The sequence below is a fragment of the Opisthorchis viverrini genome (genome assembly GCF_000715545.1).
Source record: "Opisthorchis viverrini unplaced genomic scaffold opera_v5_199, whole genome shotgun sequence".
In the NCBI taxonomy this organism is placed as follows: domain Eukaryota; kingdom Metazoa; phylum Platyhelminthes; class Trematoda; order Opisthorchiida; family Opisthorchiidae; genus Opisthorchis; species Opisthorchis viverrini.
Genome location: NW_008751857.1, coordinates 820813 through 847178, shown reverse-complemented (window position 1 = coordinate 847178; position 26366 = coordinate 820813). Strand labels below are relative to the sequence as shown.

Sequence of the window (26366 nt, the reverse complement as noted above, 5' to 3'; positions counted from 1 at the left end):
ATGTCTTTTCGGTTTCTGCTTCCTTTTCACACAACACGCCTTAATGGTAAGCAAGCAACTTCCCTTCATGTAAAATTGTACCAGCGTTTACTCCTCGGATATCTTTTTCTAAAACAACCAAGGATCTTCAGGACCTGTTCGTAGATCCGAAAGTGCACACTCTCCTCCGGTTAATTACTTACAATAATGCAAACGTCGTTCATCTACCCTGGGTCAAAAAATTTCAGAAGGATGAAATACGGTTATTGAGTGACCAGGAGTTGCAAACGGTTAGTTAGAAAAGATGATCATATTAAGAAATTTCCATATGCAGGTCAAACAGTTCAGCGTGGCCTTCACAAATCAACGTCTTCAGATGCCTCCAGTACTTGCTTCGCGGGATGAGAATGACACTGTTGCTCCAGTGATATCGAAAGACGAGAAACTTCAGGGATTGCTACCCAGTAACTACAAACTGGTGTTCACAGATATCAGTGCTGGCGAAACTCCTCGTCGTCGATTGATTGTTGTCCGTGAACCAGATGGTACCCTACGGCATGCTTCGGCCTCGGAACGGGATCGCATCAATTCCATTTACTTTCTCTTACCGGGTCGGCGGGTTCGGGTTCCACTCATGTTTTATGGCCAGCATCTGCAGGTATTCCTTTCCCCTATATTTTATTGGAGTACTCACATAATTTTTGGTAGAATGAAGGGATCCACTCTATACCCATTTTTCATCAATAATATCTAGGTTACCATAGTGCTAGGTATTGGGAGGATACCTTATAAAGGATAGATGGTAAGATGAGGCACAATATGTGGTACAACTTAGTAATACATGATAGGACGAATATAATCAAGGCTTGGTAGCTTGGAAATATGGACTGGTAAACCCTTCACGTCGAAATGATGCAAATTTTTAGGCATAACGAAGGGTGGAAGGATTTTGGCGTTTGGAGCAAAGTTATTCCTCAAGATATGAAATTTCTTTCGCGGAAAATTGGGGGAAACCTGGACCGTCAGGTATGGTGGGGAAGGACAGAGTATGAACATTATGAGCGATTGCTCCGGCTAAGTTTCAGAGGGAACGGCTCTAGCCCCATTCCATGGTGGATCAGCCTTTCGATAGACGGAATTGTCTCTCGCTTTATTGATGGTAATGCGGGAGTTGCGGCTGACCACAAAATGAAAGCGCTTAGACCAAGAAGAATTACCGGACCGACGTCTTTCCACAGGATTCTTTCCGGCAAAGGCACGGATACAGGTTTGGTCAAACCATTTGGAGAAAGTATGATGAATGGGTTCAAAGTTATCAGGTATGAACAGGTGTCACAGGCAAAGGCTTCCCGGCAAAAGCCAACAGATCATTCGAGAGGTGACGTTCCTAAGAATATGGAGACAAGGGACATACTTTCCAATTGGAGGAAGAGTGCTACTAGTTACGCAACTAAAAGGCGCAATAGCTTTATGGGACATAGTGGGTTGTAACGTAATCGGGCTGTGCTCTTATGAATCCGAAGGATGGAGGGGCAAGACGCAACAAATGGAATGGAGTTCGTGCTGGCACAGTCGGGGATTTTTTGTGTCTCTGTTACGGTCCAGGACGAGGGAAGGTAAGACGGAAGTTGGGAAGAACAACTGATGGTAGAAGAACATAGCCTTGCGACCAGTTTGTTTATTGGCATTTAATAAAGCAAGCCATTGAGAACTATGAACATCAAGAATGCAAATGTCAGCAAAGAAGTCGAACTGGGGACCATGTTCACAACTGACATTCAGTGGGGCAAAACGTTCGGATGGAGTCACTTATACTCGGAAATTGATATGGGAAGCAAAATTGTTTGTTTCTTCCGGTAAAAGGCGACTTTGGCTGAATATCGGATGTGGACGAATCAAGTAATCGCGGAGTCGCTTATACTCGGAAATTGATATGGAAAGCAAAATTGTTTGTTTCTTCATGTAAAAGGCGACTTTGGTTAAATATCGGATGTGGACGAATCAAGTAATCGTAACGTGAGAAATAAGGAAGAATGGATTAGAGCGCCAAACCCTGTTAGAACAAGAACACTGGAATATGAAGTACATGTCATATAGTTTATGTGACTGAAGAACGAGTGGTGCCATGTCCTTTCTAAGTACGATCACTTGTAGCACGATGTCTCAATTGAAAGTTATAAAACCTCTTCACGCTACTATCAAAATACGAAATAGCTCCTTAACTAGAGATGAGACACCTTGCTTTTTTCGGAACTTCGCGTTTCATTAAGAAGAGATGAAGAGGACAGCGTGGCGTATTATTCTGTTTTTTTTTTTGCCGCGAATGCTGCAGAGGGGCTGAGGGTGAGTAGAGCAACTATCCACTAATTCATGCTATCATGGTTTTTCTGTTGGTGGTCAACTCAACTCAGATGCTTGTCCACATAAGGCTCCGATAGGTTAGGTGGTGGTACCTCCCAGAACGGCAGTGCTGGTCACCTATTGCTATGATATTTACTGACTGTACATCATTCCGCGTAGTCATTCAGGAAATCAATCTCAGTGTAGACCAGACCATCATTTATCCTAGATGTGTGCTCTGTACGCATCACAAACGCAGGTGCGTCAATATGCTGCACTCCAAAGGTGAAACTGTCTCGAACCACCCACAGTAGTTATGACAGAAGAAGAAAGTTGTGCTTATGATTTTCACGTCTCCATCTCCTTTGTTGGATGACGAAACCTTTGACTTACGAGTCGGTCGGTCGTCGTGTAAGACTATGGGGCGATTCACTATGAAATAACTTAGTAAATAACTTGTAGGATACACAGCCTCGCTATCTACCCAACCGAGATAGTATGCATAGATTCGGGTGTACTTTGAGTGTTCTCAATACCACATGTTCCACTTGTATGTGATAGAGCTATCCATTTGTTGTCACTGCACGCTCAACGACCTGCATCACTGTGAAGGTTTTTTGGAGAAAGCTTTTAGCGAAACTCTACTTATCTCGTTACAGCCTCGAAATGCTACCACAACGACTTTGGTATCAAGTGGAACATAGAGTTGACGGAAGTCCGAGTGTTGCACTTATCTGGGGATCCCCGAGAAGGGCTCTACCGGTCATTAGCTATCAGCTGTATGTACTACGTGCATTTTCTCACATTAGGCGATGACTAATTCGTTCAATCGATGCATATGTTCTGAATACTCGGTTCTAAACTACTTTCTAGTAATGAATTAACTAGCTGTTCGTCTGTGTTATCGTGATCTGTTTTCACACATTTCCCGGTCCTCGCGAATTCCTTCGGTGGCTTTACACTTCAGTTTTCGTCTGTGAGTGTGGCGGCATGGAATACATCCCGTGATCATGCACCATATCATTGATAGCTAAAGCCGTTGGTTAAACTGCGGCGTAGGATTTCACGTAGTCATATAGGAACATAGTCAGGGTGCACTTCATCAGGTCTTCTTTTACAAGAAAATAATCTCTCCGAGTCACAATCGGTTCGATTTACCGTACGGTGTGTACATGTCGTCCAATTTGGAAGATTTCAAAACAGAACGCATCGTGGATTCAGGAACGCCATAGCCTGCCGTTTGGTTACCCATAGATCACCCCTCACAGCAAACGAAACAAAAACTATCTGTTAGATAACCGTTGCGGATATACTGATATCAAATGCAGACAATACCTGGGTTTTGTACCAATCGTAGTATTATTTGATTTTTGATCAGCGGTGTGCATGGCAGTGCTCAACCATTTGACATAATGTAAGAATTTGATCGGTGTATTCTTTACCAGATCCGAGTCCAAATGGGTATCTTTGAATTTACATCTAAGGTGTGCGATTTTGAAGTCGTGGTATTCTTCGAGCTACTAGTAGCCTTGTGACGACTTATACGGTGCTTATACTCATGCTATTGAAAGAGTCTCTTTGGGTAACCTTTTCAATAGAGGTATGTTGGCCGATTGCTTCAGCGCTGTGGTATGGGCTGTTCCGAAATAAATTCAAACGTCCTGGTGACTCAGTACTGTCTTTGATCGACACCGGTACAAGCTCATCCCGTCCCGGGGGTCCGGCAGTATTCGAAGATAGGTATATTCTCCTTTCGTTAGGTGATTTAACCTGAAACGGTGACTCATTTTCAGCGGGTCCTTTGAGAAATGGAGGCAGAGGGACAGAGGATCAATCAGACTGTTTTTAAAGTTATCCTGTTCATCGGTCAACATGCTGGCCGTTTTGGTTATCGTGGTTTCTATTATTGTTATTATTGCCGTGAAGAAACCTAAAACGGCCCAAAAACGAACTATTTCGAAGGTAAAGATATATACCAATTATGGCCTCCTGCACAATGGTTGTGTGATTGACGGAGAATCCTATTGTTGTGTTCTTTTGAATTCACATTACTTGTTCATGTCGGGTCGATATGAACACGTCTTATCCAGTTTTCTTGAAGCTTGCGTTGCTAACTGCTTTGCCTGGCCTAATTAATCAGGGAAAGTCATGTCTCACCTGACTATTTGCTTCGAACCGTTTTCCACATACCACGTCTAGCTGGTATTAGCTCATGCTTTCAACTAGTTGAAGGGTCAGACACTCGTCATCTGACGTACAAGCGCTGAATCATGTGACATCACGGACTAATTTAATCGATTGGCTGTTCATTCAACTAACACAAGTACTACTGTGCAGGCAAGACTGGAGGAACATTACAAAACTTTGTTGCGATTCGAAATTTACTTGTGGAAGCCACTGCGTCTCTTTGAATTTCGAGGTTTTTTAGTGTCATTGGGATAAGCAGCTCGCTTATACGCAATCGCTTGTTCTTTGAAGGACCTTTTACTTTATAGCTTCAACATTGTGATACCTTTTATGTAGCACGCATTATTTTTCTCTGGAACTGAGGTTGTCATGATAGTTTGCCTAGTTTCTTATTTGAACTTATTCTAACTTCTTATTCTGACCAGTGTATGTCACTGTGAGCAAGTCTGGATTTTTGAGCGATGTTGATGTAATATTCGACTGCTGAAATTTGCGTTTTGTCTCTTGAAAACTCAGGACATGCTCAACCGAGGCCAATATTTGTACATATTGGATAGGGCTTGCAATCAGTTTGAGCCCGATGACCCCGAATATATTCGTATTTGCCATTCGGTTTACAATCATATCAATGCCAACTCATGGGCCCCCATACACTCGACAACCGAGACAGATCCAACTTCTACAAAGAATCCACTACGTTTACTTCGACACACAAGACACTATGGCCCTCTGGCTCTGTACCTGATTGCCTATCTAGGCAGCCCCGGTGGTCTTGTCTACGAGGCTCTACAGTGTCAACACTATGCGCGTCTCGGTTGGCTTCTCCGTCTCGTGCTTCTCCTTCGGCCTGCATCCCCCTTCGCCCTGGCCTTGAAGGAGTGCAGTTTACCTCCCCCACCGCCTGCAGAGATGGATGTTGGAACATACTTAGCGGACCAGTCAAAGCTACCATTGACTTCAACGGATATACAGAACATTTTATCCTACGTCCAGGTACACCCTGTCGGTCTGTAGATCCTCATATAATAGATAGTCCGTTTTCTACAGGGCATGTCTCCTATACTTTTACTGGCATATGCTTGTACTCTTCCATGTGACTAACAAAGATAAGAGAAGTATGAAAAGCAAAGACTCCACGTACGGTCCGAAGGATACAACGTACAAAGTTCTATATCGCTTCATTTAGGCAATCGGAAGATGTATCTTCCAACTATTACCCGGAGGCAATTCATTCAGTGGTTTCTTTCTCTTCACGAACTGTCGATCCTGAACCATTTAGAGACAACTCCCTTCACTGACACTCATTCTATGTAAAACCTATCGATTAACTTGTCTTGTGAAGTGTTTTGCGTCACCTTAGGGAATTCGACACTGGCGTCCCAAAGTGTTGTTTGTGTTTTTGGGATGATGAATTTCCCAAAAACACGCGGCAAGATGAGCCCCTTTCACGTGAAATCACATACCCCTGCTAGTCGGGTGTAGCTAAGTGTCTCAGCCCACACGGCGTCAACTGATTATGATTTCTAGACTGCTGGTGACTGTCACGAAATGTAGCTCGGTTTAGGCCTGTGCGACTGGAAGTACTGTCGTAGCAGACTTTTCTTTTATCGGTTCAGAAATCAACCCTCCTCTGGAACAAGGATTGCATTGATTTTAATTCATATCCCATCTTGGAAATTGCTTAATGCCTTTTTTTCGAAGTGCCTTCATGAAGCCTGCTGCTAATTTACCTGCGTGACAAGGAGGGTGAATTAACATACTGAGAACTCACCTTTCTACGTGCTGTTCCTCAAATGACAAAGCACAAGCTTTTGGTTTGCAACACTGTCCTGATTCAGTGGACCATCTGCTCTAGTTAACCGTTGCTTCACCTGCTTATGTGACCTCGTTTGGCTGCAGGGTTAGCCTGGTCATGGAAACATTTTGATGGACATGTGTTTATTTGTTGGAATTGATTTAATGAAACTGATTAAATTGTCGTTGTTTGTGTTCGTGGCGGTCCCGTGTGTCGTTGTGACCTCCGCCCACTTTGTCGTCACGGTCGACATTAGTTCTGATAGTATCTTCTGGTCGTGAACTCACAGGACTTGTATCCTGTAAGCTTGCTGGTTATATCACACGGTCTGTCGCAGGAGCTCACTTTCCGAAGCGTGATGGTTATGAAGGTTGTTTAGGTGGACATCTGTGGTAGCATACAGAGTGCCACTGGCCCTAGTTGCTCTTGGATATCCCGGGGTGGTTACTTCGCTCGCCTTTTAAGACAACTTAAGATTGAGAGAGTACGATGACGAGGCCTGTTGGATTAGCAGTAGCAATTTTTCGAACGAAGTTTTTCCCTTCATAAACCGGAATTACCGCAATTTGAATTCAGCTTTAGAAGCATGCAATTACAACTTTGGGGCCAGTCTTTCTGTGCACTACTTTGTTTAACGTAGATTCACGCTGTCTCAGTCACTAGTAAACCAATAATGGGGTTCTGAAGTTAACTTCTACCTTCTGGGCTCAGTTGTAATTTGTGGCTGGTCACTATAATCCATACACATGTACACACACAAATGTACATGGTCAATATCGCAAACCTCCATAGTGAACATGTCACTATGTTCAAAGGGATAACTCGTGTGCGTCCACGAGGTGTTCAAACACTGTAGCGTTGCTGTATAGGCAATCGTCGTGTACAAAAACACCAGCGTTGAGCACTAATAGAAATCGCTAAATGTGGCACCATTTTGGTGCACAACTCCTCTGCAACTCTAAGCAGAATGGAGGGAACACTGCTAAACTGTCGCGATGTGGGGGATGACGGCCTAGAGGCCAGAGTTGATTTCGAGCGACTGACATCCTGATCACTGATATAGGTCCAAACCCTGATGCTATCAAGCTTAGCAAACACGTTTACTTAACTGCTGTACAACCACACGAGTTTTTTTCTCAGACTGAAGTAACGGAATGGTGGACAGCTGTAACGGTTACAAATGAGACGAATGGGGTTGATGGGGCGTTGTCTTGATCAGAAAAAACCTTCAGTCCAGTCCTCCAGCGCCAGAAAGTTCAACAGAAGGTTTCATTAAGAAGTCAAAATTCCTTTCTGAGTGAATTCCGTCCCTTATCGTGTTGCGCTCACCGTTGGGTGGTCGCTGCTTCCACCAAATGACAACGTTGTTGAGCTGTTGTGTGCATGAAGACTCTTGGTCATTTAGTTACACTTTTACTAACAACTGTTTATTGTTGATTTTTTTAGCTGTTTGTCGATCGTGAACCTCTCGCCGATTCTCACAAGCGTCTGCTCATGCAACATGTCGAGGCATGCCGTGAAGGCCTCGCTGCCAATTGTCAAGAGGAAGCCTTGGGTTGATCGCCCGTTCTGATCTACTCGTTTTTTCGTTAGTAGTGAGATAATAAAATACTGTACAGCATTTTCTTTCTTCTGCATACATGGTTGCATGTCTAAATGTCAGTTTGTTTGTTTTTCAACCAACGTTTGCTTGTAATTTTTGAGCTCTGTGACATAGGACTGACAAATTCCATAGCCTAACTAATGACCGGATGGGATCGCTTTGCAGTAATTCCACAAGCGCAACCGTTTGATGGATGAACAAAGCCTAGAACTTTATAACCTGTGCTGTAATACATCCTACGGAGACCATATTTCGTTCGTAGTCGGTGTCTAGAGCCCCCGGATAATCACGGTCTAAGTTGAGCTGTCTTACCGCATCAGGTACTCAGTTTAATTGTCATCGCCGTAGATAGTAACATCAATGTCGACACTGTTGTTCATCTACACAAAGTTACTTAATCGGAGCCAAGTATTATGAGGAAGGAGGTATTGGACGAGTAAAAGACCCTGTTCTATCCTACCACAATCCGTGGCTGCCCCTTGTCAAGCAGTCCAGTGTTCCTTTCATTGCCGGCTCTTGTAGCAGATTGTATCTCACTAGTGATTGTTCCAGTTTCTTTCATCAGTTTTCATGACGAACTATTACTAGTGGGAATTACTCCAGACGCGTTGAGCGTCGTCGCCTATTGTTCACTATTACTGGCTAAAGCGCATATTTTTAATCAATCAAGGGGTTCTAGCTAACATGTCAGATAAATGAACCCATCCTGTCCTCTTCCACTGTCTTAATACATAGGTAGATCTTCAGACTTGTATTTCTCCTAAAGTTATTTTAAGACAAGACTACACTGCACGTATTCAGCTGCTTATTATACGGTTTCGTTTTTAACTTCCACGCTGAGTCTGGATGTGGAGATACCGTCAGCTTCGCTTTCCACAGGCAGCCCTCTGTCTTCTCTGAACGACATTCCAGGGCAATGATATCTGATTTCACTTCAAGAACGGTATGTCTCAACAAAACAGTATTCGATTTTTAACACGACAGCCCACAGGTTAGTGGCCTTGTATGGTTTTCTGGTGCCGTTTTCTCGTTACTCGGGAAGCGGTATCACCGGCACTACCGGTGTCCAACCCCGTCAATTAAACTAACTCCGAAATCCAGGAGCCACTTATCCGATTCGGTTGATACACTGCATAATATCTTTCAAGAATAGATGCTCTGTTATTTTGTCAGTCTAGTTAAAAAGCTGATCAACCAACCCTGAATAATCGTTTCATAATCAACCCTGAACTCTGCATTAGCGTAGGTTTTGTGACGTTACTGTTGGACTGCAGTCTCTTCACTGTGTTAACCACAGACTTTCCCAACTTGAATTGCAGGCGAGCAACCGTTTCTCGCTGAACCAAACAGTGGTATGTTTCTGCGAGAATTTGTATTCTACGTAAGCACCGGTTACAGCTTCGTTCGAAAGTATCTGGCTGGACATAATTGGTATACACGGATCACACCGAAGCTAATTTTGGGAGCTTTGCCTTTACGGTCTTTTTGGGATGAGCTTGAACGCACGGAAAATGTCACGCATATTGTGAGCATGCTGGAACCTTTCGAAGTGAAGTCGTTCGTTGTTGGATCTGAAGAAGCCGAATCACGTGGACTCAAACATTTGTCGCTTCCGGTGCGGGATTTTGTGGGTGTGCCCACAGTTGAACAGGTGAGTATTTTTCTGTCCAGTTTTCAGACTTCGTACAGACTCTAGAGGCGAAAATATTTGAAATCGATTTGGACATAATTTGATGCTAAGCCCAGAATAGTTGGATGGTCTTAGGAACTGGTGACATCGTTGTAATTCCCCTTTTGACCTGACCCATACTCTGTCAAACAGTCAGCCTTGTTTTCTGTTCTGGTGTTGTTCGAATAGTGTTCTGTACTCTTCCGGATAGGGCTTTGAACATTACTATCCCAAATACTAAAAATTCATGAGATGCTGAGTGTTGATAATTCTCCACAGGACCGAAACAGATATGCAGTGCTTTGTGACTATCATCGGCATAGATTAACTTCGGTTGCAGGGCTGTATGCAGATCAATGGAAAGTGGTCAATCCGCTTGTGATATTCTAGATGTGCCATACCCTTATCCTTTAACTCGCTTTCTTCTCTCTCTTCCCCGTAGGTAGAAGCCGGTATCACATTTATCGATTCATGCACTGACCCTAATGGGACGGTCTACGTTCATTGTAAGGCTGGCCGTACGCGCTCTGCCTTCCTCCTTGCGTGTTATCTTATGCGTCGTGATCGAATCAGTGCAGAACACGCAGTTAAGCTGATTAAACAGAAGCGACCTCATATTAAGTTTACAACGGCGCAATGGTCATCACTGCAAGATTTTTCGCAGATGGATTCCTCTCAACAAGAAAAGCCTCCGTGATACACCGAGCACGTGAGTCTGGTCCCACTTCCTAGATTAGTCTGGATTGTTGTTGGCTATTGTTTACCAATTACCAGTTCGTCTTTGAAGGCAAAGTGGTCTGTTACACTACAGATCTGAATAAGTTAGTAAACCATAAGATGGCTTTGATCCGTCTTCGCGCAAGTTATGTATATCTTTTACTTGATCACGTGAAGTTACACAGAATGAGCTCTAGAGTCGGAAGGCCTGCGAAACCAAGCAGTGGATTAGAAATTTTTTTCAAGATGTCAAATTTCTTTTAACTTGTGAATTAACAAGACTTTGTAGGGGGTGGAACGGGGTGCATAAGTTCGCTTGTCCTAGGAAAGAATGGACGTGAGTGAAGTCCGGTCTGATAACGGGGATAGCCATTTGAAAGCTGTGGCTAATTCCATCAAGGTGACTGAAGCTGTAGGGACAAGGAAGTAGCGTTCGATTACCACAGTATATTCACCCCTAAGCAGTGAGGCATCGGTGTTGAACACTGATGTCACTTTGTCGATGATGATGATGATGACCCCCTAAGCTGAAGCGCTTCATCCACGTTTCGTGGTAAATGGCACAATCCATGCATTCACAGTGTTTGTTCAATCAACTATGACAAACTTGCATGTTTTTTCGACGGACTGAACAGAAAAACAAGTCGCATACTAAAGCTTGAGCGTTTACCACTGTTGCTTCCCATCTATGCGATATGATTCTTTGCTTAACACTTCCCGACATATCGCACTCATTATTTTTATTGTCCTTTTCCAGTTCAGTTTGTAACAATGCAGCATCTGAGATCCGGTCACATGAATATAATGACAGATTGTCTGGATTTAGCCACACAAACTCCGGGTTCAGACGTTGTAGCTGTCATTTGTCACAATTCCACAAGGCGTTCGTAAACTAAGTATTTGCAGTTTTCGCTCGTATATTCCCGAAGCTCTCTTCGTCTTCGTTGACCCATTTATCGCAATTAAGTGGCAACACAATCTGGACTATTTTGAATAGGAATTTCTGTGCGATAGCAATCGTGGATTGCACAAACCATTCCGAATATTTTTCTGTGCAACCAATCGGGTTCACCATCAGGGCAGTAGGACAAAACTTCAGCATCTTTTGACTGGACTTATTGGTTAGCCACTCATTTTAGTGCACAGAATTCAATTTCCCATTGGAAAAAAGTAGGATGTACCTAATCGACTTGCACGCCCCTTTCCGCTAAGATTAGCTGGACGTAACAGTGGTCGATTTCCCGGCTGACTTTGAAAAATCGTTCAGTTCTAGCACCCTTTCGGTTCCCAGCCACCATGCCACCCGAAGTAAGTGTGAGAGCTAAGATACCGTCAGGTTGCCAGAGCACAGACAGAAGCAGTTGAGATGCTGAGGTTGGGTTCCAACCGTTGACCTTCTGGTCCGTAATTTTGCTCCGTGACCAGCGAGCTTTCTTGAGCTCATTCTGTCACCGCGCATATACCTGCTGAAGCTGTATTTTCCTTTTCATTATCCAGCACGCCAGAGGGGCTAATTATCGGTGGTTTCTGCCGCTCCCCAATCACCAGAACCACGCCAGTGACCCACACACCTTAGCTACGTCGTCTATTTTGACGGCAATTATAACTTATTTTCTCGCCCTGTTGCCTCCACGTAAGTAGTGAGTAACTGTTGAGTCGTCGGTGTGGTATATCCGACCTACATGTGTACGGATACCGACTAACGGTCGTCAGGATCTGATAGAACATCTGTAATCTCACAACGGCTAAAAGTGTGTGGGAAGACACCGTTTACTGGTCTGTTCGTCAACTTTGCAACCGTTGGAAAACGTCTTCTTCTGATCGACGAATTATCGGCTTAGGGATTGCGGTGCAAGTTTTGGATCGGAGCGCATTCGTGCATTCGTTTAGATCTGTCTTTCCAATTGCTCCCGTCTATTTTCAAGCAACCTGGGAGTCCTCTAGCCGGGCCTCGTTCTCCATTCAGATCTATTCACCAATAGTACGCCACACTCAGAGGATCGAATTTTGGTGCTACCACTTGGGGACCTCTTGGAGGCAGCAGGACAGAAATTCTCTATCGCCCATTGATTCCTAGATGCAACTGACGCGAATGCCACTAATAGCAATGTGATTATTCTCACGCTTTACTGCCATATGCTTTGCTTACTATATCGAGAATTCCCTGTCTTATTGTTGTTCCGCCTGAACACTCGTTTTTTCGTTGTAGATCTCCGTGACGCTTCCTGTCTATCCTCATTCCTCTAGCACCGTCCATATCATCCCGGACAACTTCGCCACTGTTCAGAATTTATAGAGAACTTGACTTTGTGTACAGGCCTTTCAATTTTCTGTCCTTTCCATCAGCAGACATTTCGTGTTTTTTTAATGGAAAATCTAATTTGTTCCGGCAGCACTCCTGTTCTGTTCCTACTGTGCTTCCCTGTTGGTTTGCTGTTCCATTTTTTACCTGCACCTCACTCTGCCAACGACATCCTGGGGTGACGCCTGATATATGACTGATGGGAGTCTCGACATGAGCTTTTTCCGGTAGCGCCAATGGAATAGGAGTCTAAACTTGTTTTGAATTTTCTGCTCCCGTTTTCGTCACAGAACGGCGGTTCGTGATCTTTCCCCAATGCTTACTTGATCGATTAGCGCCCATATATTCCATCTGGGAGGTTTGCGTCTCAAAGTCAGGAAGTGGTCTGTAAGTTTCGGCTTGCTGGATAGCTATTGCCCAGTTAACCTGTTTGTTACTCACCGTTTTTCTTAGCTGATGAAGTGCTTACTGTCCGGATTCATGCATTTTTGCAACACAGGTCCAGTAAAAAGCGTTTGGGTGGATGACAGATATTGCTACACATACTTGGTGACACGACATTGGTGGTTTGATTGGACTTGAGCTGCAAAGCTTCTTATCTCCGGAAAAGTCCATAACATAACCATAAATGTGGTGTTCATTCTTATCCGCCGTTACCATGTGACATTCGTTCGCCTTAATTCAATGGATTTTCCGGTCAACAAGACTGAGGAAACGTTTCTTTCCCACTTTACACCCAAGATGTTGATATCGAACATTCTCAACTGAATCTCCCAACTCTCGTTCGGTCGGTTTTCTTACAGATGTCTAGCGGAAAATTCTGAATTGCTTCATTGCTTCAGGCAATGAAGACATTTTGATCACCAACTTTAACCAACTTGTCACCTTATGGGAATTTGGTGTCCTTCGCATGGTAGACTTGGTTTCGTCTGAACAGGTAAGTTTTTAGTGGTTGTATGAAGGCTTAAAGTGCCCGACAAGGCAGTCAAAACTCACGGTAATGACCTACGTAACCAAACAGAAATGAACTGATATTTGAGCACTTGTCCGGGTTGTGTCAAAGCCCACCACACTGGATGCTTGTCAATTGACCCGGCTGTTCAAGATTTCAGCACGTGAGAGGATACTTGTGTCATCCACTTGTTTAAAAGATTCTTTTGGAGAAGTTTCCCAGGATTCTGGCGCACCCATTAGGGGTTAAGAGCTGTCAGCTATGTCAAAGCATCGAAGGACACACGCCTTCTCTCGCCCCAATTCGGTTGGTACGGCATAAACCCACGGGCAATATACTACTTATATGACCCGAGAACCGCGTTCACTTTTCATAGCTGTTTTAGAGATTTCGCTTTCATACAAGTTGGAAGAACATTGTGGTGGCCATTTTGTATTAGTTGGTTAGATTACTTCTGTGTCTACGATTAGGTGACCTTTGCGCTGTAAGAAACGATATGTAATGGTGGCAAAGTGGCCATCGCCCAATTGTGTGCCTCGTCTCAAAATACTGCTAATGACTGCTCTAACTGATCTATTTATATGAAAGTTTACCCTCTCAGACGGCTAGAAGCGCCATGCTTGGAGGTGAGTCGCTCCAACGAAGCGAACATCGCTTCTATGAGAAAGTTATGTCGTGAACCCGCTACAGACCAGACGAAAGCATGTCCTTGTTAGTCAGGATACGGAATGGAGCAGTTTTCTGTCGCTGCTTCTAGTTTTTCGAAGATTATATTTTGAACTTGTCGAAAATTCTGTGACTACAAATACGGCTTCCTTTGTCTCGAGCTATGATGCCTTTTGTTATTCCTTGGTGGACGGAAAAGTGTGCTGAGGCCCTACACTGGAGTCGCGCACCACAACGTGCTGTTCCATCTAGTCTGGTATGTTTTATGCGGTCAATTTTCGTTGGCGATCGATATTTCATCCTTAAGGTAAACCAGTGCATGCTCAAAGGTCGCGAGGCATTCCCACTTTATCCTTATTGGAAATCAACGGCAATGTGCTTCTCGAACCTAAGAAACCCAGGTTGATAACTGGACACTATACCAAACACAACCGAACTTGGCAGTCTGTTAAGTAAGGAAGGTAGTCCACAAGCCGCATGAACTTATCACCTGAAGAATCTGCCACTGGACCATGTGATGTGAATCGGGACTGAAGTGGAGGTCCACCCTAACCCATTTTCAACTTATTCATACTTTTGCTCAGCCAGCCGTGAATGAACTGATGTTTACGACCACGAGTCCAATCACTGGAGACTTGTGAGATGCGCACCACTGCGTCAACAAGGGTTAAATAGCTTTTTAGGCCTTTTAGGCTGCTCTAAACTCTAAGTTCAAACCCCGAGAATTTTTCAGTACTTTCAAGGCCGTGAGCATTTTTAGTTTCACTTTATCCTGCGTTGGTCAGGTGTAGTTTTGGTCGCAGCAGTTAATTTACGTACTACAAGGATCACGTGATTGTAACGCCGAGCCGTCCCATTTGATAGCCGACACGAAGAATTATTCCAGTTACATATTGGTCATTTGATCGATTAATTACCAACATTGGAGCAGGTCAAATATTGCGCGGTTTGGTTGTCCGTTGGAATATGGAAAAGCGTGGGTTTCCAAAGCACAGATACTAGCATGACAACAGCGAGGAACTGTGCAACTCAATTTGAGGAGGTTACTGCAGCAAGTGAACTGCACATAATAGCTTTTCGAATCGCTAACGTTGAAGCCAGGGTAAACATTAGCACCTGGCAATAGGATCTCTTCTGACCGACACAGTCGTGTTCTTGAAATCTGTCAAGCCCGTTGCTTGCCCTATTGACGTTGCTTCTATGGCTCCGTTAATCCAGTCTTCAGATTTTCTAGGTTTCTTCTTTGTGGTACCTTTTCGAGGGCGATTTTGTTTTGGAGTCGACATGCCTGAGTAAGTCACATGCTCAACACGTCACCCCGACGTGTCTGGTTTCCGGTCATTTCCTTGTGAGGCTTAGATTGGCTACCGTAAAGTGTCCACGCTCCAGTTAGAAAAGCGAATAGAAGAGGTACGCTGCCATGTGCATTGTGCAGGAAAGTCGGAAATCAACTAAGAAGAACATGGATGAGTAGGAACATGAATTCCCTTACGTGTGTTCCATTCTATTCTATTCTGTTCTATTCCGTGTACTTAGACCGCATAATCTATCTGTAGGTCCTGTTGTCTGATGCAGTCGATGGACTGTGTCTGTCTATCTCCGGAACCATACAGATGATTGGTCAAACCTGATCAGTTTGTCTCATCATCGCTTAAACGCTGGTACTCATAGAAAAATGATCAGAGAAAGATATTGATTTTCTTGGTTGCTCTGGACCATTGTGAATTGAAATCGTTCGTTATCATCCCTTGTCAAATAGTTTCCCATTAGGACCACTTCAATAGTTTCACCTTCTAGCCTTCACAGAAATATTTTTAGTCTCCCGTTCTTAACGCGAGATGTTCTTTTTCAGCTCATATTTATGCAAACCATTGTTCTCAGAAATGAGTTTGACTGCAAACAACACAAGTACGGATGGACCTACTGGTAATGGAGATTTTGATGTGATCAACGTGGACCATGAAGATCCGAAAGAAGCAGATGACCTATCACCTTCCGTAAGATTGCGTTCTACAGAGGGGCATGTGAGTTCTCGTTCTACAACTCTGAAAAAATCCTCTCGTCCGTCTTCCGGGGATGGATTTACTTCTCGCCAGCAACCTCCACACGATTCAACATTGCCTTCACCCCGCTATCTCAATCTTAGGGTCTCATTATCCATCGCCTTCTTTTTTCGTATTGCATTGCTACTATTCTCCGTGTGGCAGGATACTACGCGTTGGCCCGATGGGCAGCTGCGTTTCACTGACGTGGACTACGACGTCTTCACTGATGCTGCACGAGCCCTCGTTTCCGGAGAAGATATTTACAATGCTAGACCGACCTATCGTTACTCTCCCCTCATAGCAGCTTTGATCGCTCCAGGTCATTGGCCATTTCGCAACCGTCTGGTTCGCCAGTCTCCATCAGTTAGTCCGAAGACCTTGTTCGATCCATCTTTGAATACGCAGCGCACTCCTATGCATACAAGCACTCACGGACTGACAAGCGTAGAAGATGCACTGTCAAGGCTTTGGGGGAAACTTATCTTCATCATAGCTGACCTGATGTGCGCCTGGTTACAATACAACATAATTATTATCCAGGCCATGGTGAGTTGCGCGGATATGTCCCTCAAGTCTACCCTTCGTTAGTGTCATTACATTTTGGGGATTGTTCAGATTTCAAATCTATCCCTTAGGATAGCATTGTTACTGATTTAAGATCCAAGTATTCCCTGAAATGCATATACACTGGGACCCCACTGAAACTATTTCAAGTTCAGTTACTCGAGTTTAGAATGCCAACATTACATCTGAGGATCTGGAATCAAGTTGGTCTGACCTGTTTCAACCGGAAGTCTGGGAAGACCTTGGTCTATAACTCGGGATCAGACATAGTAGAGATCTATCGTAGCTACTGCTCATACTACCATGATGTACCACACCATACCCTTATAACTGAAAGTGCCACATCCCTGATATTCTTGTCTTATGGTTGTTTGAAGATTATTCCCCTGATTTCTGAGGATACCTATGTACTGCAGATATTCTGATGTCGGGTAATCGATCGTCAGCAGTTTGGTTGGGTTTGCGGCATTATTTTTCCCTTGGATCCGTTTTGAGTCGAAGGCACAAATTGTCTCCTTGCCAATTATTTGGTCGACTTGATGCATGCATTTGGCTTCCATTCCTACACTTTGTGCGCTATTAAACTAATTGTCCATGCTCTCCTTTCTGTTGGTTGACACGACGTTTATTGGAGTTTTTTTTTGTGTTCATAGGTATCCAGTTTCTTCATAGATGAACCACGGCGCATTGATACTCGAACGTGTAGTTGTTATTCGGGAATGACCTTTAATGACGTTTCTTTGCTTCTTGACAGCTCAACGTAATCTAAATTGAGGATATCTGTTATTAATAACAGCGGATTAACCGCAAGCTACTCGTAAAAATTACGATTCAGCGTATTTTTTCTGGGGGAGGGGCTGGTCTTACACATAGTAGACGCAAGTTTCCTGAACAGTATCGTTTTCGAATTGAGTAGGGAAAAACTCCCAAGTTTTAGTAACCGACCGCTACATTCGTTCGAGAGTTCTCATTAGCAATTCCAAATTCAGTTTGCATGTTTTCACTCACACGTCACAATTACACCTATTTATTTGAGCCCATCCACTTTTCCCTAATACAGCCCGAGACTGTACATGAATCTTCAGAAAATATATCCTTCCCTTCGGCCAAACTCAGCCAGCTGGCGGTTTTGTTGGTCTCTTTCGGATGGCTTTTCAATCCGGTTACGGCGGTGGTGTCAGTCCGTGGGAACGCAGAAGCTGTTCTTGGGGTGTGCATACTTGCTTGCCTTGCTCTCATCCTGAGACGTCGTCTGTTTCTGGCGGGCCTCTTTTTTGGAATCTGCATACATCTCAAACTTTATCCAGTCATTTACTCCCCGGCAATTTATTTGTGGTTATCTCAATGGTCTTGCAAACCTTCCGGTTCAACTTACTCCCGTTTGCGTCTCCTGATTCCATCACGAGCCCATTTCGCATTTGCACTCGGCACCCTGCTCAGTCTTGGTCTGCTCACAACGATCGGCTATGTGTACTTTGGTGGCATGGTGTTTCTCCATCAGGCCTATCTGTACCACTTTACGCGTGTTGATATGAAGCACAATTTCGCACCTCATTTTTATCCGTTCTATCTGTTGTCTGGTCTGCAATGGAAAATGCTAGATATGAAAACTGTCACAGGGCTTCTAAATTACGGCACGACACGAGAAATCCTCTTTCGACAACTGTCAGCTCTGATGGGGATGCACGAACCGACTGTACAAGATAGTCTGACCACCTGGATCATCACGCAGTGCGCATTAAATGCAGACGTGGTCAAACGCGTGTTCAACGCAATTGCGACGCTGCAGTCCCTTGTGCTCATCCCTGGACTGTCGTTCAAACTATTTGGTCAGCTTGGTTTATGTTGGTTTGCGGTTACCTACGCGTTCGTCACATTTAATAAGGTGAGCTCTTTTGTCAGCAATCTTTGATAACTGCATTACCCCCTTCTCTGGAATGATCAACTCTTGGTGAACGACGCCCTCCCGAAGCTGATCACTTTGAGTGGAGCAGGTATTTCCGTTGATATTCTAAATTCATTAGTATTTTTAGTGTTTTTTATCACAAGCAAGCAATACTATCTCTTAGATTACTGTGTTGACAATTGTTCATAATCAGAAGCCATGGGGAATTTTATTTCCAGAATGTCTCAAGTTGCAATACCGGATGGTCTGCAGAGCATGCCTACCGTCTACATTAATTGAAAAGATAATGGATTTGGATACGGTAACTGGATTGTCGGTGGTGTAGTCCAATGTGTAAACTCGAATCCGCCTATGATGTCAGTTCTCTATGGCGCTGTTACTTCTTGTGACAGATAATTTACACTCGACCTTCCGTCATTGGACTTCGTCGTTTGCGGTCCATCATGATGGCCACGACCGAGTGGGCTAAGGTACTTTGAAGTCGAGATCCATTGTTCCGTCGCTAGAAAGGCCTGGGGGAATCGGTGCTGAATTCCGGAAAAGTCCACAGGTGGCCCGAAATCCCCATAGAACTTGGTCCAAGCACTGGACAAGTAACCATACAGCAATCTACCAACACCCTCGGGACTTTTTCCTAGCTTGATATTCCGGGGAATGGGCTGAACGAAGTGAAGCTAGATGAAGAATAATGCATGGCTTCCTCAGCTCACGTATTCGTGGTGTGCGCAGGTTTTGTGATCATTATGCTAATACAACGGGTTGATAGAGCGAAGTGACATTCCCTCGAGCAATCGTCGCTATTAGATAAGCCGCCTCAAGGGCGGAGCATTGTCTTTGAGTAGGGCATAGCTTGTAACAGTAATATACCGGACTTCATGTAGCTACAGCGGCAATGTCTTCGGAGTATTCTGCTGTATGTAGCTCACTGCTCCACTCGCGGCCTAGTTCTCTACTGGACATTTGGTGCAAATGTCTAAACGATTTCAAGAGGCGAGCGAAGTTTTGTAGACACTATTCCTTTGGATATCAAACGTACACCCAGTTTTGGTCTACCCCAAGCAGTTTAATGCTGTCAATACTGTTGTGAACTCAAGGGACTAGGATGGAAGGACAAACTCCTCAAATTTAGATTTGTTCCACCTGTCCATGCTCTAAACTTCTATTAAGTCTCGGTCGTCTCTGAATGAAAATCATAGTTTCGGGGGTTCTACTCCTGCGGCACTCCCAACCTTCTCCTCCTCGGTAGTCAAACAGGTGGGAGAGGAAGTTTAATGAGCAAAAAAGGGTGACCTCTACAACTTCTGGATATTCTGAACATATCCGTACTGCTAAAAGCGACTGTTTTTGGGCGCTTCACCTCGTGACGGAGTTCTGCGTTCCATGATTGGATCGAAAATTTTGTTGGATGATATATCAGATGCATTTAAACCTATTAATTAGTTATCACGAATGTCTTCATCTAACCAAGGAACTCGTTCATGCTAAGGTTATACTTTCCAGACAAACTAAGGGCTCAGTCAAACAGTTTTTGTTATACCCTGGCAGCATCTGCCTCCACAAATCGAAACGTCTGACTGAGCTGGGATAGCGACCTGATGCACGCACGCAAGGCGTTACTTGGTCAGGTGTGGCAGCATAGCAGTGGTCACTCGCCTTACTGGTCTTCTGAAAAGAGGAACCTTTTCATACACGCCTTATGGCCCTCCTAGTATAACTGACTTGAATGAAGCACTGAAAGTACTGTAGATTGACAGTAAATGCTTCAGTTGCTGGAGTACAACCGGTAGATTTGCGAAATATTGCACTTGTTAGTGAAAACATTTGAATGCATTCTGTAAATTTCTTTTTCATTTTGAATGATAAGCTAATGTGTTTTGTTTATCTGCAAGCGGGAATTCTTCACTCTGCGTTTTTAAGCATTTGTTTGGGACCCTTTCGGGGAAACCAATTTCACCGTGAATTTTTAAAATCAAGTGTTGTACACTGCCCTCTTGGCTTTACCAGTTATGCGTTGAACCATATTCCATTGCTGTGTAAGCGAATTCAAGCCTGGAAGATGGACATGCTGACCGTTGCGTTGTGCAACGGTGACTTCAATCGAAGAATATGTTTTCAGCACCAAAAGCTGCAGTGGGCTTGTCGTGTGTTGCGCTTGCTGATTCATTATTTGTCGAAGAGTGCTGTTCCTGGTGCCTAACCCAGAGTGGCGCAAGCAGAGAGATAGTCAAAATTTGACCTGATAGAGGGGTGTGGAAAAGTCTGAGTGTTTTCGTGCCATTACCTCTAATGCTTGGCTATAGCTACCCACTCCCATTTTCCGGTGTCCGAAACTGTAACAACTAAGACCAACGTACCCTTGATACACGGTTTACAGCTGACCTACTGACTGACTCGCCTTCCAGAATGAGCTCCGCGTGATCCTTGTGTGCATTGTTGCAGGTATTGTCAGATACTGCTGCTGATCGACGTCACTTTTTATCCAAATTGCCTAAATGAGGCACCTCGAAATGGTCTTTTCAGACCAGCAGCAAGTCCTTTCTCCGTCTACTTTTTTCACAATAAGGCCTTCGAATAAATTATCGTTGTACAGCATCGAAGCATCGGTGTTTGAACGCTGATGTGTTCTCGATGGTGATCAGAATTGCCTTGTCGGTTTTGATTCGTTGCTTTGGTACTGCCTCTGTGGCCCACTGTTTGCTCACTATTAGTAGTATCACTGGGTTGTTTTTTGCCAGAGTAGATTTTAATGTTTTCCTACAGTGTCGTCATGTAAACCTGTGTTTTTCCGCCCTATACAGGTGTGTACTTCACAGTATTTTCTTTGGAGTCTCGTCTTGTTGCCTATTGCGTTGGCCCAAGTGAAATTACCGTCCAACCGCCTGGTCATCCCAACTGTAGTTGAGATGTTGCTGATGTGGCTGGCTCCTCAAGCTCTGTGGTTAGCTTCAGCCTACACACTAGAAATGCGCACACCCACTTCCCAACTGATGGCTCGTTGGGTATGGATTTTGGTTTGGTGCTCGTCGCTGGTTTTCTTGCTTTTCAATATTATTTTATTAAGGCGTTTGATAAAGTGGCGCAAACCCCGTGCTACTTTGATTCCTGCAGACATTGTGGGGGAATCGGATAGCCATGAGCTCACTGACAAGAAGACCCTCTAAGTAACACTTCCATTCACTATGTGAACCTGTTAACTCCCTCCTTTACTTACCGCATTTTAACTCCTTACACAGCTCAACTGTACCGCTGTATATTTTTGTTATTTTCTATGTTTTGTTTCGGATTGGTTAGATTGTTTTCCTGTGTTTCAGACCATCCAACTTCAACCATTCCAAACTTGTTTACTTTTTTTGGCCACTTTGTCGCTGAGTGTTCTGTTTAATGTATGCACAACACACACACACGATTTGTGTGAATGATCATTTCAGTAGACCAGCACAAACTAGTGTTTTTTTGCTGGGTACTATGCAGAATACTGGTATTACGTGAAATTGCCATCGTTCTTATATGCACAGGGGGCACTTTGTTAGTAGGTGCCTTTTTTGAGGTTCCTTTTATGTAATTTGTTTTCCATAAGTAAGCAGATCTAGTCCTTGAAGGATGGAGTCGTCGTGTATTAGGATGGGAAAGATGGTTCAGTGACTAGGGCGCGAAATAAGTAGAATGTATCAACTCGTCCTTCAGACGGAACCTGATAGTAATGCTGCAACTGGAACTTAAACTCAGATTAGTGGTTATGTATGTCTTATAATAAGAATTTCTAAGCCTATTGGTAACTAGTTCAGTAACCCAATCATCATTGAACATGAGTCGTACATAGACGCGCTTTTCCCCAAACAGACAGTGATCCTTGTGTGCATTGTTGCAGGTATTGTCAGATACTGCTGCTGATCGACGTCACTTTTTATCCAAATTGCCTAAATGAGGCACCTCGAAATGGTCTTTTCAGACCAGCAGCAAGTCCTTTCTCCGTCTACTTTTTTCACAATAAGGCCTTCGAATAAATTATCGTTGTACAGCATCGAAGCATCGGTGTTTGAACGCTGATGTGTTCTCGATGGTGATCAGAATTGCCTTGTCGGTTTTGATTCATTGCTTTGGTACTGCCTCTGTGGCCCACTGTTTGCTCACTATTAGTAGTATCACTGGGTTGTTTTTTGCCAGAGTAGATTTTAATGTTTTCCTACCATGTCGTCATGTAAACCTGTGTTTTTCCGCCCTATACAGGTGTGTACTTCACAGTATTTTCTTTGGAGTCTCGTCTTGTTGCCTATTGCGTTGGCCCAAGTGAAATTACCGTCCAACCGCCTGGTCATCCCAACTGTGGTTGAGATGTTGCTGATGTGGCTGGCTCCTCAAGCTCTGTGGTTAGCTTCAGCCTACACACTAGAAATGCGCACACCCACTTCCCAACTGATGGCTCGTTGGGTATGGATTTTGGTTTGGTGCTCGTCGCTGGTTTTCTTGCTTTTCAATATTATTTTATTAAGGCGTTTGATAAAGTGGCGCAAACCCCGTGCTACTTTGATTCCTGCAGACATTGTGGGGGAATCGGATAGCCATGAGCTCACTGACAAGAAGACCCTCTAAGTAACACTTCCATTCACTATGTGAACCTGTTAACTCCCTCCTTTACTTACCGCATTTTAACTCCTTACACAGCTCAACTGTACCACTGTATATTTTTGTTATTTTCTATGTTTTGTTTCGGATTGGTTAGATTGTTTTCCTGTGTTTCAGACCATCCAACTTCAACCATTCCAAACTTGTTTACTTTTTTTGGCCACTTTGTCGCTGAGTGTTCTGTTTAATGTATGCACAACACACACACACGATTTGTGTGAATGATCATTTCAGTAGACCAGCACAAACTAGTGGTTTTTTGCTGGGTACTATGCAGAATACTGGTATTACGTGAAATTGCCATCGTTCTTATATGCACAGGGGGCACTTTGTTAGTAGGTACCTTTTTTGAGGTTCCTTTTATGTAATTTGTTTTCCATAAGTAAGCAGATCTAGTCCTTGAAGGATGGAGTCGTCGTGTATTAGGATGGGAAAGATGGTTCAGTGACTAGGGCGCGAAATAAGTAGAATGTATCAACTCGTCCTTCAGACGGAACCTGATAGTAATGCTGCAACTGGAACTTAAACTCAGATTAGTGGTTATGTATGTCTTATAATAAGAATTTCTAAGCCTATTGGTAACTAGTTCAGTAACCCAATCATCATTGAACATGAGCCGTACATAGACGCGCTTTTCCCCAAACAGACAATATTTAGTTCTATCCATTATAGAGCGCATCTTCGGTGAAGTTTCTAGTCAGATTACGCTATAGAAATTCACCTCCCACTAAACCCTATTCTTTTTCTTCCATTCTCTAAACCGTATGTACCAAACTGTGTCACCAAAATTTTTCGAAAATGTATGTACCGATGTTTTTCACATGTACTTTGCACGCGAATATTGCTATCATATAAAGTTGTGAGTTATTAGCCAAGAGGACCAACCACAGAAAGCAAGTTTTGTTCGCCACATCTATTCTTCTTGTGACTCATTCTGATTGCATCGACCTCTTTCCTGCAGGACAAACACGGTAACACGTACAACGAAGTTACTTTTAGCTACCAGTATACTAATGTTTCTTAGAATCCTGCGTTCTCTCGTGTTCAGTCTGCCGCATTTTGTGGCCAATGACATAGCCACTTCCGCAATTAAACAAACAGCTGTTTTGTTCATGAACCCGTTTTTAGAGTTTCCAGACTTCACGTCTGGTTCTGTCAGAAAACCTTTTTCAGACGCCGCATAATTGGCAAGTGTCTTATGTCGGGAAGTGCAATGTTTTCTTCAAAACTAACTTTCGAGTGCACTCATAATTTATCCATTGATTCATGAACCTCCGTAGACTCCATTTTTATCGGATGCGCTAGAAACGGTAACACGCATTCAAATTGTGAAGCACCATCATCTCTTGAACTAAAACATCAATAACTCATCTCGTCATTATCGATTTTCTAGGAGAGTACAACAGTTGGTAACATATTCAATTGAACCAGCAAGATTGTACCTAATAACTGATCCTGTATCTTCGAAAGGGACCTAATGTAAAAACAAGCTAAAAAAACCTGTATTCTAGAGATTTTTTGCATGATGGAGTGAAGAATAGCCTGAGTACGCTGGTCGTGCTGAGCCCCGCGGCCGTGTCTGAGTAGTTGTCACATGGAGAGCTTTTAGGGAAATCTGTCCAGGATGAGAACAATTACCAATGTTATCAGAGTTCCAGACGTACATCTGTTCGGCTATCGTTTCACTGCGCACTGTTTTGACTTCGAAAGTATCCGTATAGAGTCCGCAGTAAGCTATTCCAAGCCCAGACGGATAGTGATACTTGAAGTCATTGCACTGGAATCTCGGCGTATCTGACGCCGTTCGAGCTCGTCCAGCTTGGGAACAATTGATACAACGGATATGGAATACGTATACCGTAACTACTCAAAATACTCGGAATTTGACAAGCATCAATATTTTGCGGTTAACATCTGTGTAACGGAAATTACCGAAATGGATGAACTTAACGCCACAACACAAAAATCAACCAATTCCACGGAAACCACGATAACCTTCATTCAGCCTTTGCATCAGAGCATTTGACCTAAAATTTGTCAATTGTTGAGCCACAAAACAGTTTCTTGGTAGTTGAACTTGGTCTTATTGTGTGAATTTTGGAACCAGTATCTGTTGGGTCCGTCGCATTGTGACTTTGAACCCCCAGTTGCAGGTTGCTAATGGTCAAATCGCCTTCGAGATTTCCCATCGTTTGGCCCACAGTGACTGGAGAAAATGAAGAAGTAGTGCCTAAACGGCAATAACGACTGTTGTGTTAGCATCGAGCGTGTTTAAGTGCCCAACTAACACGAACGAGACCACTCAGCAGACTAAAAAAGCGCGGGCGAGCACGAATTACGCGAAATGGTGATAAGGCAGAAACTGTTGCCAAGTTGGAGAGTTTGTCCAAACGTTGAACAGTGAAAAAAGCTCACGCATACTATTGAAACAGTTCTTTCGTCGCATCAAGCTAAATGTAACAATCTCTGTTGTTCATTATGCGTTCATTATGCATTTGATAAAGAAAATCCAAAAAAGTAAAACGTAAGTAGGTTGGAAAGGATTAACTTTAGAATTGTGATTAGGGAACACTGCTAATAAAAAAGTGCTGTGAGCCAATAGATTGTGTCTTCTTCTACAAGAGAAGACCACGGAATTATGTAAATGGATGACTAATTGAAGTATGCTGATGGATGCAGGTACATTCTGTGGAGATAAACGGTGAGTTCAATGGCCAGAGAGGCCATTTCCAAAAACGTGTGATATATTCTGTGTAAAACTTGCTTGTGTCGTTGGAATCTTTGATGAATCTCGAAGTACAGAAAAACTAATATCTGTCAGTCAGCTTCATTCTCTTTGGTGGGACTAAAGTGGCTGTCCAGGAAGCCGTTGTATTTGTATTTGTTGTATTGGTAACGACCGCATGGGCACTAGTTTTATCCGTGTGCAGCATGTGTTAACGGAAACTAATTGTTCGGTCACAGTGGCTTGCCGATATCTCTCGTAGGAAATGCACAGCCTGAAAACATCTTGGTGGC

General features: G+C 43.6%; 1 protein-coding gene across 1 annotated transcript; it reads left to right on the top strand.

The window, feature by feature from the left end:
- Positions 1 to 23626, top strand: T265_08096 (hypothetical protein; the record flags this gene model as incomplete). Its single annotated transcript, XM_009173795.1, has 11 exons — positions 1 to 46; positions 85 to 269; positions 314 to 637; positions 5023 to 5499; positions 7748 to 7856; positions 9224 to 9555; positions 10016 to 10266; positions 16063 to 16801; positions 17880 to 18704; positions 21524 to 21724; positions 22953 to 23626. 11 exons carry the CDS (start codon positions 1 to 3, stop codon positions 23313 to 23315), a joined length of 3852 nt encoding a protein of 1283 aa, XP_009172059.1.
- Between the last annotated feature and the right edge of the window lie 2740 nt (positions 23627 to 26366).